The sequence below is a fragment of the Anas acuta genome, chromosome 18 (genome assembly GCF_963932015.1).
Source record: "Anas acuta chromosome 18, bAnaAcu1.1, whole genome shotgun sequence".
Lineage (NCBI taxonomy): Eukaryota > Metazoa > Chordata > Aves > Anseriformes > Anatidae > Anas > Anas acuta.
In genome coordinates this window covers 10,095,464-10,108,680 of record NC_088996.1, presented here as the reverse complement: position 1 = coordinate 10,108,680, position 13,217 = coordinate 10,095,464, and the positions used below count along the sequence as shown (strand labels likewise).

General features: G+C 41.6%; 1 protein-coding gene across 4 annotated transcripts in view; it reads left to right on the top strand.

The window, feature by feature from the left end:
* Positions 1-12,886, top strand: part of PRKCA (protein kinase C alpha) — a 170,007-nt gene extending 157,121 nt beyond the window's left edge. For all 4 annotated transcript variants that reach the window (XM_068655192.1, XM_068655191.1, XM_068655189.1 and 1 more), the window contains 2 exons: positions 876-1,016; positions 5,613-12,886. In XM_068655192.1, coding sequence (XP_068511293.1) covers positions 876-1,016; positions 5,613-5,777 — 306 coding nt within the window. In that variant the 3' untranslated portion in view covers positions 5,778-12,886. The remainder of the gene's footprint in view (positions 1-875; positions 1,017-5,612) is intronic.
* The last annotated feature ends 331 nt before the right edge of the window (positions 12,887-13,217 follow it).

The window sequence follows — 13,217 nt, the reverse complement described above, 5'->3', positions numbered from 1 at the left end:
TGGAATGTGATCAAATGAACATTTGGAGGGAGACTAAAGTGGTACAGCTGAGGTTTTAAAAAGATGTGTCAAGGTATCACTGCCTGCAGTGTATTAATCACATACGATTTGTAGAAGAGCTTTAAAAAGTCCCCATAACACTGGAACTGAGAGCTGAAGGCTGCCTTGCTCAATGCCTAATGTACGATACGTACAAGGGACAAACAAGCCTTTGAAGGAGCTTGTTAATTAGGGAGCACATTACTGTTTCCAATCTGGCAATGCTGGTGTTGTGTTTTGTTTTGTTTTGTTTCCCATGTCTGCTTAATCTATGCAACTGGGTGTAGTATTGACCAAGATGTCATTAAGGATGCAAGGGAGGAAACATGGATGAGATGTTGTCAGCTGGGTGCCAAGAAACTGTAGGCTCCATAATGAGATGTCTTCAACAGGCCCAGAAAAATGTACTTCATACAGCTTCGGTATACTGGGATTTATTAAGTTTAATTGATCGCTGAGGTCGGGCAGAAGCTGTTCTGGAGATTTATAGGACTGAAATGAAAGACCAAAGGCAAAATGCAGGAGCGAGCTGTGTTGTGAGCCAACGGGACCATGGTGTGCCCAGGGCACCGTGTGCCCACCCAGGCCTGCAGCGCTCGCCTCTGCTAATGGGAAACAGTGCACAAGCACGACCTTTAATTTGGCTGCTGGCATGCTGTCTCCAGCGATGAAACAAGGAAACTCATCTTCAAAAAATAAATTTTAGCTTTTCAAAGCAATCTTATTAGCAACTTGCATTTTCAGGAGAGGAGCAAGAACATTGCAATCTGGGGAACGTCTGTCTCGCTTCCACTCCAGCACTCAGGGTAATCATTTGGTGTTTTCTTCTTTGGTAGCTAATGACTAAACATCCTGCAAAACGCCTCGGCTGTGGCCTTGAAGGTGAAAGAGACATCAGGGAACATGCTTTCTTCAGGAGAATTGACTGGGAAAAACTGGAAAACAGAGAGATCCAGCCACCTTTCAAGCCCAAAGTGGTGAGTGAGGGGCCAGACATGTCCCTTGCCACATGTGTCTGTGGGTATGCTTTCCTGCGGGGTCAGGGTGGTGCTGGCTTGGTGGTGCTCAAAATCTGCTAAAACAGGGAATTTTGATGGTGGCTGAGCCATCTGGAAGTCTGCTAATGTTTTGGCAGCCTGCAGCATAACCCAGTGTTGTTTGCTCTTTGTGAAAAAGTCTCACAGTGGTTGGAGTCCTGACTGGACATTCATGCACTGCATGAGATGCTGAAAAGAACACACAAGACTGGCATATTCACATCAGCTGCTTGAGGCATGTGGTAAATGCCATTCCCGACTGTCTCCTCTGAACAGCGTCCAAAGTCAGTGACTAAAGGTGTCTGAATTACTGAATTCCCTCCTCAGCGGGCTCTGTTCCCCAGGGACTTACATTCCCCAGCCTAGAGTGACAGAACCCAGATCTGCTGAGTTTGCAGGAATGGTACCTGATTTATTTTACATGTCTATTACTGTTTTACGCACGTGTATCTGTAGGAATATTTTAGAAATCCAAACAAGTGTCCTTAGTGCAAGAACCAATTGCATAGCACAATTTGAAGAACTGCATTTGTTGACACAGAAATTCTTTCAGCATGTCCTGCACTTTATTGACAGGTAAAAAAAATTATTTGCACACAAGAATATAAGCTTTCAGGAACAGCTATAAATTGTTATGTCTTGACATCAAATCTTTCTTCTCTAACACTGTTTACACTTCAGCTGAGATGTGTAACAGTCTCTAGCACTGCAGGTATAGGATCATTGCTCTGTGCGCTGATTTATTTGTCAATACAGACATGCTAGTGGGGTATCACAAACTAATGAGCAGAGGCAGAATATATTTCTCCCTTATTGCATACAAATCCCTTTTTCACCTCGCCAGGAAGGGAGTCGCATGGTGAGAAGTGTTTAGTGCTAGGGGAAATCATCCTTTACATATAATGTGGATTTTGCATGCGTAAAAATCCATACCTGCTGCTGCCAAGCCTGGCCAGCCATTCCCAGAGCTGGCTGTCAGAGGGGGGCTGCACTTATTACAGAACATTTTATGTAAGATTTTCGTTATGTGCTTTTTAGGTCAAAATTACTGTTGATCATAAAACAAGTCTACCTTCACATCTGTAAGTGTAATTAGCTTGAGAACTGAGTGCTCAGACTCTCCTTGAAGTTAGAAGTAATGCTAGCACAATGATACTAAATGCTGAAATATGGTCTGGTTCCATCATAGCACGCTTGGTGGCAGATCCTGGCTCCTGTTCAGAGCAGCTGTTATCTTTCTCTGTGGTTATCATGACCGGTTTTGTTTATACAGGCTGCTGTTGAAAGACACCAAGGAGATTCAGGCATTCACGTGGAGCTGAACTTTCCCAGACAAAGATAATTTAAAATCCAAATCTGATATTTACATACCCTATGTATAACTCATTTATTGTGGTTGCTGATTTTATTTATATTGATTCTAGAAAAAAAAAAAACACACAAACCTTAATGTGTGTCAAGACATGGACGTATTTATAAGCTTAATTTTGTTCTGTTTTCAGAAAAACACTCTAGGTGCATCTTTTCTGGGAAGCACTTTGCTGCAGGAATAATCCTGCTGCTTTTGCACACAGGCACAGTTCTCACTCCAGTATGGAGCTGCAGATTTGGGGTCAGCAGTCAGTTGGTTTAAATAATATTTTCCCTTCCAAACTGACATTTCAGAGGCCATAGGCATAGAGTGAATACTTGGCAGGAAGGATATTTTCTCATATTTGTAAGTGTAAGAGTTCTGGGAGTCCCAGATTTTCAGTTCTGCTTTAATACCCCATTAACACTCATGGTAGCAGTGGTGTTCTTTAATGTGAAGAAAAATATATAATTGAGATGCAAATAGATTGATAAATGATTAAATTTGTTCATATTACATTTACATTTAATGAGTTATTCCTCCATCTCTACCAATATAAGCAGTAATGAGATACCTAATGGAGTCAGAGCTTTAGTTTCAATATGCAGCTGGTTTGAATAGCTTCTGTTTATTGGGGGGAAAAAAGGCAAAAAGATTGAGCATAATTTTGTGGAAGCATCACACATCTCTGTAAAACATCTGTTAAGCAAAAAAAGTCTTCCCTGTGGAAATATCCTTTCGGTTGCTTCTCTGAATCGACTGTACAGCCTCCAAATAAATTTGACTGTTAATTTGGAGATGCTCTGACTTTCATCCAAATGATGGAGAGTTTTCCCCTTGTCAGAATTCAGCTCTGTCCATTCCATGTCCCAAAAGGCATTGGCTTCAGTGGGCACCAGGGTACTCAGTGAGCACAGAACCTCAGGTGAAAAAAGCAAACCGCCATTAGCCTTTAACCTGCTCAAGTGTCTTTGGAGATGGAACAAGCCTACTTTTATTAGCACTACGGTGCAGTACCTGAGCATGCATTTTTCATCTGAAATATAAAACAACTAGTGCCTGGGGCAGCAGCAGTTCTTTGCAGCTCAGACTGGCTGGCTTGTCCAAGTCCTTGTGCCAGGTGCTTTGCAAGGAGGTTGGAAATTGTACGGTTTTCAAGACAGGGCATGAGCCACATATCTCATCTTTGAATTCCCTTAAACAGTCCTCCTTTCCGCTTGTTTCTCCTCTAAATGAGAGGTTTTATTCATGTTAAATTAGTTCAGAAAAATCAATGTTTAATAGTGGTCTGTCGTACAAGTCATCTTCTGCCCTTTCAAAGTTCCCCTCTAAATCTGAAGCTAATGGCGTAATGCAGTGTTACCCTCCCAATCCCAATGTAGATACATTCACTAACGCAAATAGTTGATAGTGCAGCCATCCTCCAGGGATAGGTAAAGAGGAAATGGTCAGGGATGACGAGAAGTGTTCACTGCATGTACAGTACATCCAGACTTTGTTTAAGAATTTGTTACAGCAGATGGTTTTGAGATAAACAGATTTACCTTTGGACCTCTCCACAATACTCAATGTCTGGTTTTCCCCAGATGTGAAGTCTTTCTTGTACCCAAACTAACTTTGTTCTGCTCCCACCTTCATTCTCTTTTACTTGCTGCTAATCGTACTCTCCTGCCTTCCAGCTGTTTCCTACATCACCCCCAAACTATCCTTTTGCAAACCTGATTTCTTTTGTTTTCTGTTCTGAATGAGTTGTGTTCCGTGTGTAGCTATATATAACCATGCTTCTCGGCTGGGCTTCACGAGACGATGTGTCTCTTCTCTTAGACAAAAAAAGAAAGCAAGCTGTGATAGCACATTTTGTAATGTGGACCTGCTCCCAGGGTACGCTCCCTGCCCCAGTTCCCTTCTTGGGCAGGCAGCTGGAGTTTGCTGGGAATTTGGTGGTTGAGCTCTTGAGAGAAGTTTGGAAAAGAGAATCGCTTCCATTTTGTTTTATGGAGCTGCCTGACATCACTGCCCTGTGAGGTGACCTGGGGGTTAAATCAGGGTGAAATTCAGAATGCAAGGAGCAAATAAATACCTGCTGTACCTGAGCATGTCTGCAGTGTGCATCCAGCAGAGGTACTATATGCAGGGTCTCATGGTGGGGAGCATTGGTGAGCATTTTGTCCCAACTCCTACCTCTAAATCCATGGTGCAGTGACTCTTCAGGTAGAGCTAAGTAGTTCGTTTTACTTTTATGTGCTTGTTCTTCTTCCTAAGAGAGTCACATTCATCTTCATGTCTCCACTCCACACTTAGAGGACTGTCTGGTCGTGCTCGCAGTTTTTTATGCTGTCTTCTGCGAGGTCGCCCAGGTTTTCACTACCCTGCAAGACTTTATTTCATGTCTGCTTTGTTCCAAGTGGGACTGAAGTGTGATTTGGAATAAATATCTTCTGCATCTGAGCAAGAGCTAGATCTGGGAATAGACAATTGCATTATAATGTGCTATAATTTCAACAATAATAAAGATTATACATGCAAACACACATGCATGCAAATATATCTATATGCCTATGTAAATCTGTTCATAATTTTCCAAGCTTTATATCCAACTTTAGCTCATACTTTTAGCGCACATAACATTTCCTTTGGTAAAACCTCTTTGCTCTTTTATGTTAATGTTATGCCAGTATAGCTCTGTTCAAGTTTATGGATTCACAGGAGTTTATGTGCTATACAAGGAAGAATTGAAGTATGTAAATGAATTTCATTAAGCTTTCTGCAGATCATGAAAGGAACAAAGACTAACACAAAATTTAATTTTGTGTTGTAAAAGTTTTATGGAGAAGCAAAAGACTTGACAGATAAAGTATCTCTTGCCAATACGTGTCCATAAAAATATTTTGTTTTTCCTTTTTTATCCCACTGGTTCTGAATATTTACGCCTCTTTAACTTGTCACCTCATGCTGATGGATGGGAACATTTCTAACTCAGCTTTTCATCAGAATTTATCTATTAAATCCTCTCTGTTTGCCTGAGATTTTTTTTTTCGTTAAAATATCTCGAAAGAAAATTTTCTGTAACTAGTTGTAAGAAGTGAGGGAAAGCCTTGCACTCACCCTGATAAATCTGCAAACAGCTGGGACTGCCAATGTACTGTTGATTTTTTTCAGTCTTTTTTTCTCTTTTTTTCTTGCAGTGTGGCAAAGGTGCTGAAAACTTCGATAAGTTCTTCACACGAGGACAGCCAGTGTTAACACCGCCGGATCAGTTGGTCATTGCTAACATAGACCAAACAGATTTTGAAGGGTTCTCCTATGTCAACCCCCAGTTCGTACACCCCCTTCTACAAAACGTAGCATGAAACAGCAGAACAGGAAGCAATCCCACAGTGGGGAACAGTCCTTAACCCTACAGTTTTTAGGGTTTTGCCTTGTTGATTCCATTTGGGCCTGAAAATTGTAGGGTTAGAAAGTGTATGATGGGGGGAAAGGCCACTTTTTCAGGATTTTGGCTTTGCAACAGAGACATTGTCTTAATGGGAGATAAATTACTATACAGTGCCCATTTATTTCTCCTAGAAGTCACCGCTGACTCGTCTAAAGTTACCCATTTTTGGTACATAGCATAGTTTTGCAATTTCCCCCTGTCCTTTTTCTCCCTTTTCCACTCTGCTATCGTTAGAAATAATCTGAGACCCCGGGTCTGAGAAAACACCTCGAACACTGAGCCCTTCCGCGGGGATGCCGTGCGACTGGAGCCCGCGGCCCCAAGGGACCACTCCTCCCCGGGTCTTACGGTGACTTTGGGGAGAACAGCAGCACACGGGACTGAAATGCGCCGGGGAGGAGAGGCATTGCAAAGCATTGTGGAAAGTGGTTGTTTCAAAAACTTCACAGAAACAAATTTGGGAGGGGGGGATAAAATCAGAGTAGACCCCGAGGCTTCGTGAACCAGTCCTGTACGCAACACCCCGTTTAAACACGCTTCAGCAGTGGCCAGATCTCTAGGATCTTTGCTAAGTAGCATGTGATAAACTCAAGGGTGAAATTTTGTCTTTAATAATAATAGTAATAATTTTAATAATATTTTTGTGAATTTTAATCTCCATGAGATTATTCTGTGATCCAGGGTGCCATTGTGTGTTCAGTTAATTTAATTTACACAACTCCTGAAGTTTACTGTTAACCGGTTCTACTAATACCAATATTTCACTAAGAAATTTGTTAACCTGGAATGTAAAACAGAACTGTAACTCCTTAAATCTTATTTACATGTGCGTGTTTGTAGTCTGCAGTGTAGGGCAGTAAATCAAAGAAAACATCGTGTATACTAAATTAACAAAAAATGCAGCCCCAAGTGACTTCCTGATTTCTCCAGAATAACTCATGAAAATCAAGTGAAATTTACTCCTAAAATAGTAAATTTTAACTCAGACAACTTGGGGCTGTAAAATAATCAAGTCAGAATGAAGCACCTAAAACTTGTTTTATCGATAGAATGGAATTTAATACATTTTACGTATGCTTCATGCAATGAATTTTACATCTTTAGTAATAACTCTTAATAATAAGGGTTAACAATAAGCAGATCTATATTACTGACATAATCATATCAAGCATAAAGAGTATTATAAAAATTTTATAAATCAAATTGTGCTTTATTTGTGAAAGTTCTTGTTCTGAATGGCATCATTTAGGTTTAGCTAAATGTTTTATTGCTGTTGTTTTGGGGTTTGGATTTTTTTTTTAGTTTTTGGATATTGTTAATGACTTAGGGTATCATCTGTTTTTTTAAATGTAGATCTACTTTTAAACAATAATTGCTACCTGCAGGTTTTATACAAGGTTCAATTAGGCTTTCATTTCACGTCTGCTTATTACTTACAGGGAAGGAAATAGACTTTATTTGCAATGATGAACACTGTAATTAATGCAATCTTCTCCTCTCCTATCACTTAGATAAAAAATTTGATATTTCCTCTTACAACTTACCAGAAGATATTAATTCAAAGATCAGTAAATATTTCTGTGCTTATTTTGGTTTTGTTGCAGCATGTAAAATAGTAGTCAGTGCGTTTTCCTTTCTTTTCCCTTTTGCCTTGTTCATGGTAGCAGCCATAGGCACTCTTTGTCTGTCAGATGTGCATGACGATGCCAGAAGCATGATGTCTCTGTTGCTGCATGCAGACTGATTACAGTTTTTCCAGCATGTAAACATACTCAAAAAAGTAAGATATTTGCCATAAGAGACTTAAATTTATACTAGAATATGTAACTGGGGGAGGGGGGGGGGGGATCTACTTTCTAATCATCTTTTATTACAATAAAACGTCAAACCTGTGCCAAAGATTCTGTCAGAAAGATCCAGTCCTGCAGATCCCGTAGCCACGTGGAAGGTCCCAACTCACGGGAACGACCCCAGAGGTGCACTGGACAATTTTTGAGCAAAGTGCGGTTGGCTGGGAAAGGCAACTGTGTCACGCTTCTGCACCCGTGATGCCTTCCGGAGCCAGATTTTGGTGCCTAGGACGTGGAATTTGGAACACTCCAGATGTTTGGCTTTTGCCCAGCCGTAGTCTTTTTGCAGTCACAGCTCTGAGCACGGAGCATCTCCCCGGTGAGAGGGGTCAGCCCTTAGCGGCTGGATGGGACAGTTCTAAGGCACGGGGTAGCACGCTGCTAACGAGGGGCATTCACCACCTAACCATTTCCCAGATTGATGCCTAAATAAACAGAACTCAATGAGTAATTTTAATACATTTTAGGAGTAAAATTTTTAATCCATTCTGTGTCAAATATGTTAGCCAAGTCTGGGAGTTTATTTTCTTGTTTATATATTATATACCTAAAGATTGTGGTATGATTTTCACCATAAGGCATGTGGACTAGTACAGCATTCATGACTGTGTTTTTCTAAATATTATTAGCCTGCCATAGTTTAGGAATATCTGGGTGTCATGCTGTAGAAGATAATAGATTCAACAGACTTTTGAGGCTCAAATTTTGAGTAAAGAAGAGGTGCTCAAGTGAGTAAATCTGAGAGCGGGCATTATGCACGTTTTAAGAATGTGAAATGAAAAGGGAACTTCTGAAAAGGAAAATACAGGGAGAAATAGCAGAGCACAAGATATTGAAACCAGAAAAGCAGCACCTCGTGGACCTAGCCCAAGCCAGAAAGAGAAAACCAGTAGATGTGACTGAGTGGTTCTGCTGGTTGTTTTCCCAAGGAGTTGTAGGGGCGTCCAGCCAGGCAGTTGCTGCTGGCACAGCAGTGACGTGACACTGCCTGTACCATGGCAGTAAGGAGCTGGTCCAACACCTGAACAGAGCTGCTCGTTTGGTGGCTGCTTCTCATTGTGAGTTTCTTAGGCACTTGCATTTGTTCCTCAGTTTTGCCACTGCAGAAGCAGGAATTCCTCTTTTATGTCCTTACCTCAAGTTCCTGAGCTTGCGGCATCTCACGTCTCCTTCTGCGGGTGTCTGTAGTGCTTCCTGAACGGTACTGTGAACTTCTTGATGCTGCAAGAATCAAGCGGGTCAAAAGGGATTGAATGCTTGTGGAACTCCTCGCTGCTCTTTGATGCGCACTTGCACGTGAACGCTTGGACCAGCCCTTTAACGAGAACTCAAAGTGCACAGCTGGCATGTTTGTTACCCAGAAATTTATGTCAAGTAAAACATTACATATCCAGCGAGCATGTTTCTATCTTTTTTTTTCTTTTTTTTCTTTTTTTTTTTTTTAATGCAGGTGTTATTTATATAATGTTTTTCATAAAGTCTGGCTTCTTAATGTTTACCAGCAGAGGCATTAGGAATGCCTTGCTTTCCCTTGTACTTGATAGCAACAGCAATCCGAGCACCCAGGGTATTACAAAGATTTCTAGAAGTAAAATCGAACATCACATTGGAGAGAAGCTGGGTGGGGGTCATGGGAGTTGGGTCTGTCCCACACATGCTCGAGCGCCATGACCCCCACGCACCCCTCGGGGGGCACAGCTCTGCAGCCACCCCGATCCCAAGTGCTAAAAGTTTAGGTTTGTGTAGAGCTTGAATTGTTTAGAAGCTTGGGATTCACTAAACTACAATCTCTCTGGACTCAACTGCTCCAGTTTCTCTCAAATTCAAGACAACCTCCAAACCCTTCTGTACTGCTGGTTTTGGTTTTGTTTTGTTTTGTTTTAAACTATTTGCTATGTTGCTTTTTGTACAAGTGATATGTGATTCCATAATGCTAGAAACTCTCCTGCTCACTTTGTGGTCTTCTTGCTGTCCCCCAGGCCGAGTCACAGGGCAGCTGCAGCAGGGATGAATTGGGGAATTGGTCATTTCTCTCTTTCCCATTCACTGGAGTGAGTCTGTTTCCCACAGAGGGTATGGGTAGGGCCTTTAGACCATGTAAAACTTCCAGGCTGTTTTCAGTGAATAAGCAAGACTTTACATGCTCGTAGATAAGTTATTTCATCATCTGGGCAAAATCTTGGGTGTCTTCATTCACTGGGGAATGACTGCAGGTCTCCAGGACAGCCTCAGTGCTCTTAGCGAGGATTGCAGAGACGTGGGAAGCAGAGAGCACACTCCTGTAACAACATACTCTGCCTTAATCCAGTTTAGAGGAGAAATGCAATTTAACTTCTGATCCTTCATTCCTCCCAGAACTACAATTGAATTTCTTTTTATATACTGAAGAAAGTTCTTCTAGAAATCAGCTGTTAGTTTAAGAGATGTTCATCATACATAAATGCTGCTGGCCTTTGAAATCCATCCCTTCTTGTGGGGCAAAGATAACACTGAGCTCTTGTAAAATTGAAAAGGTTAAGTGAGAGAGGAGCTTGCCTTCTAGCAGGAAAGTTGCTGTGTCCAAGGCCAGGACTGACAAGTACCACTTGCATTATTTTTTTTCTCATTTGGTGCATCCGGATGCAGTTCCAGTGAAATGCCACAGCAGATGCATGCAATTAGCAGAGGAGAAAAATCCTTCATATTAAACAAAACACCTTGTTGGAAATAATAATAATAATAATAATACAATAATAAAGCTTTCATATGAGTAGAAAGCACATTTGCAGTATTGAGTTTACAGTGGGCTTTCTGACCTGCCACAAAACTTCTGGAAACCTTTAATGTGACTTTGAGTCCTTTTACTCATTAGCATAACTTATGGTACAAAGGTTCTGTCTGCAAGCGTGGGTGTCAGCTATAGGCCATGTGTTACCTGTGTGCTGTGTGGTAGGCAGACACTGAACTGCAAAGTAGTAGAAAAGTAGAGAAGCTAAAGCACTTTGTTCCTCAGCTCCGCACACTTAGACGGGACCTGAAGTAGTTGAGTGGAAGAAATAAATAAGAACTGACTCCATAAATGTGTGATTTCATATCAGCCAGTAACCGTGCCAGTGGCGATTGGTAATTCAGCAGCCTTATAACAAATAACCATGCACTAAAGCCCTTCTGTTCCTCAGAGAACCTGGACAGAGAGGGGTACCAAGAGCACAAGCCTTGGCCTCCCAGGGTGGCCCCTGATGCCCGTGGTGGCCTTGGCGAGTTGGTGACCTCTCTTCCTCAGTTACCTCATCTGTAAAATGGGGATAATAATACTTACTTACCTCGCAGGGAGGCGTGAGGGCTTCTTAGTTAATGTTTCTAATACACTTTTAACCTGGAAAGAGTTGTGTAAGTATTATTATAATTTTTACTATTATATCAGCTTATTTGACTTGCATGGTATCACTGGTTATACCATGGTATTTCTACTTTTTTATATAACTTTAGTAATTCTACTGAAACCATTTGAAGAAAAAATAAAAACAGATCTGATATGTTTCTTACAGAATCTGGAGTACAGCTTTTGCTAATGGGGGTCCGGGTGCAGCGTGAGGGTGCGTGTGCTGCTGGTGTGGGTCAGCTGCACTTCCCTCTTTTCCATTACTGAGATTTCTACGTGCAATGTAAAAATTCCGTGTAAATGGAAGTCTTAGCAGACTGACCTTGTAGGGCATGATTCCCTATGGGTAAATAAAGTCAGCACAGCTGTTTTGTAGTAATGTTTATACTGACTCCTGTTGAAGGAGGAGCGCTTTTTGTTACGCAGCTGGTCCATCCATGACAGTTTAATTCCATTGATGTTTTAATGTATTCCTGTCGTATATCCTCACCCTTTTCTTTTGCTTACATGTGACACCACAGTTCAAATCTAAAAGCAAATCACCACCGTAGTTCTGTTATTTTTGTTCCATTCGTGTCCATTGACCAAAAAGTGATCGGCAGCCAATTATTAATTCTAATCAGTGGAGTATAGGAAAAGTAGCAGCAGCACTGACAGCTGGCCCCAACCTGCTTCCATTGGGGTCGCCGTGCTGGGTCTCCACCGGGTTTTGGCAGGAAGCCCCCCGGGTTCGCTGGCAATGTGTCTGGCTGCCCGGCTGTGGATGCTTCCAGCCCATGGCAGCAGATCTGGCCGTGTGGTCAGCCCTTAGTGCAGGGCATACTGCAAAGTCTACAGCTGACATTATGGTTTTTATAATCATGTAGGTGGCAGGAACGTTTTCATAGGAAGATTAGGTTTCTGAGGTTCATAAGCCTTTTCCCATGAATCATTTGACTTGGCATGGTTGCATTTATTGCCTTCCCATGGGAGCAGCAGAGGCAACGCTGCTGACAGTGGTGGCACCACGGCGCAGTCCTTGCAGAGGACAGAGCACTCCTATCCTGGAGCAAGGCAGCACCCACGGGTGCCTGGAGCCCAGTCTGTGCTTCGGGGCTGTCCTGGAGCAGAGACTGGTGCTGGGAAGCCCCAGCCCTGCACAGCAGAGCCTGTGCAGTTGTGATTCCTTACAGTAGCATGGCCTCGAGTCCCAGGGAAGGCAGCAGGGCTTGCACACTTGGCCGCCTTGCTGACTTGGGGCACACAAAAATGTTCTTGCAGCGATAACACAAACTTCAACCGGGGGTGGTTGCCCACAAAGCCTTTCATTTGTTCTCACTTGAACTATTAAAATGAATGTAAGAAAAATAATGTCAACAAACTGAAGCTTGTTGCCTCCTTTAAAAACACTTCAGGCAATCCCAACACGTGTACGATTTTGCACGACAATACAGAATACACCTGAAATGTTTAAAATGATTGCATGTTATTTTAATGTTACCTTTTTTAAAAAAAGAAATAATACTACCTTGAACTCATTCATATTTTTGATTGTTATTTTAAGACCCACATTTTGTATTTATAAAGAGGAGAACATTATTTTCTCATCATTTATGTGCAAGATGCTACTAGAAAATTTGGAGACACCATTAATTAAAAAAAAAAATCAAAAAATAATTGGAAGTATAGTGGGCAAGACTGATGTATAAATTACAGCATCTTTTTTTTTTCTTAATTCTCGATATCCTCAATCTTTGTTTGCATGAAATGCTTTTGTTAAATATTAATTGTAGTTTCAAAGCAAGTGTGTATGAATAAAAATACTTACCATTACTTTGTGAGAGTTTGCTCTGGCTTTTTTGGGATTTCATTTCAAAACCCACTCCGCGGAGGCTCCAGCAGTCATGGTGTGATTGGCCCCAGAGCTTGCACAGGTGCACACCTTGATCAGCAGTGACTTGAAGTGTTGACGCACAGAGTTTTAGCCTGGGCTGTTTTTTAAATTCCTGGTAATAATTTGAGAGAAAAAGAGGCTTAACTGGGAAAAGGGTGTGTAAGGTCAGAAAATCTGTTACAAGTAGCAGAGTTATTAAAAAAAAAAAAAAAAAAAAGGAAAGGAAATAGGTGTGGAAGAACAGAGACTTCCACTTGCAGGGGCCATGGG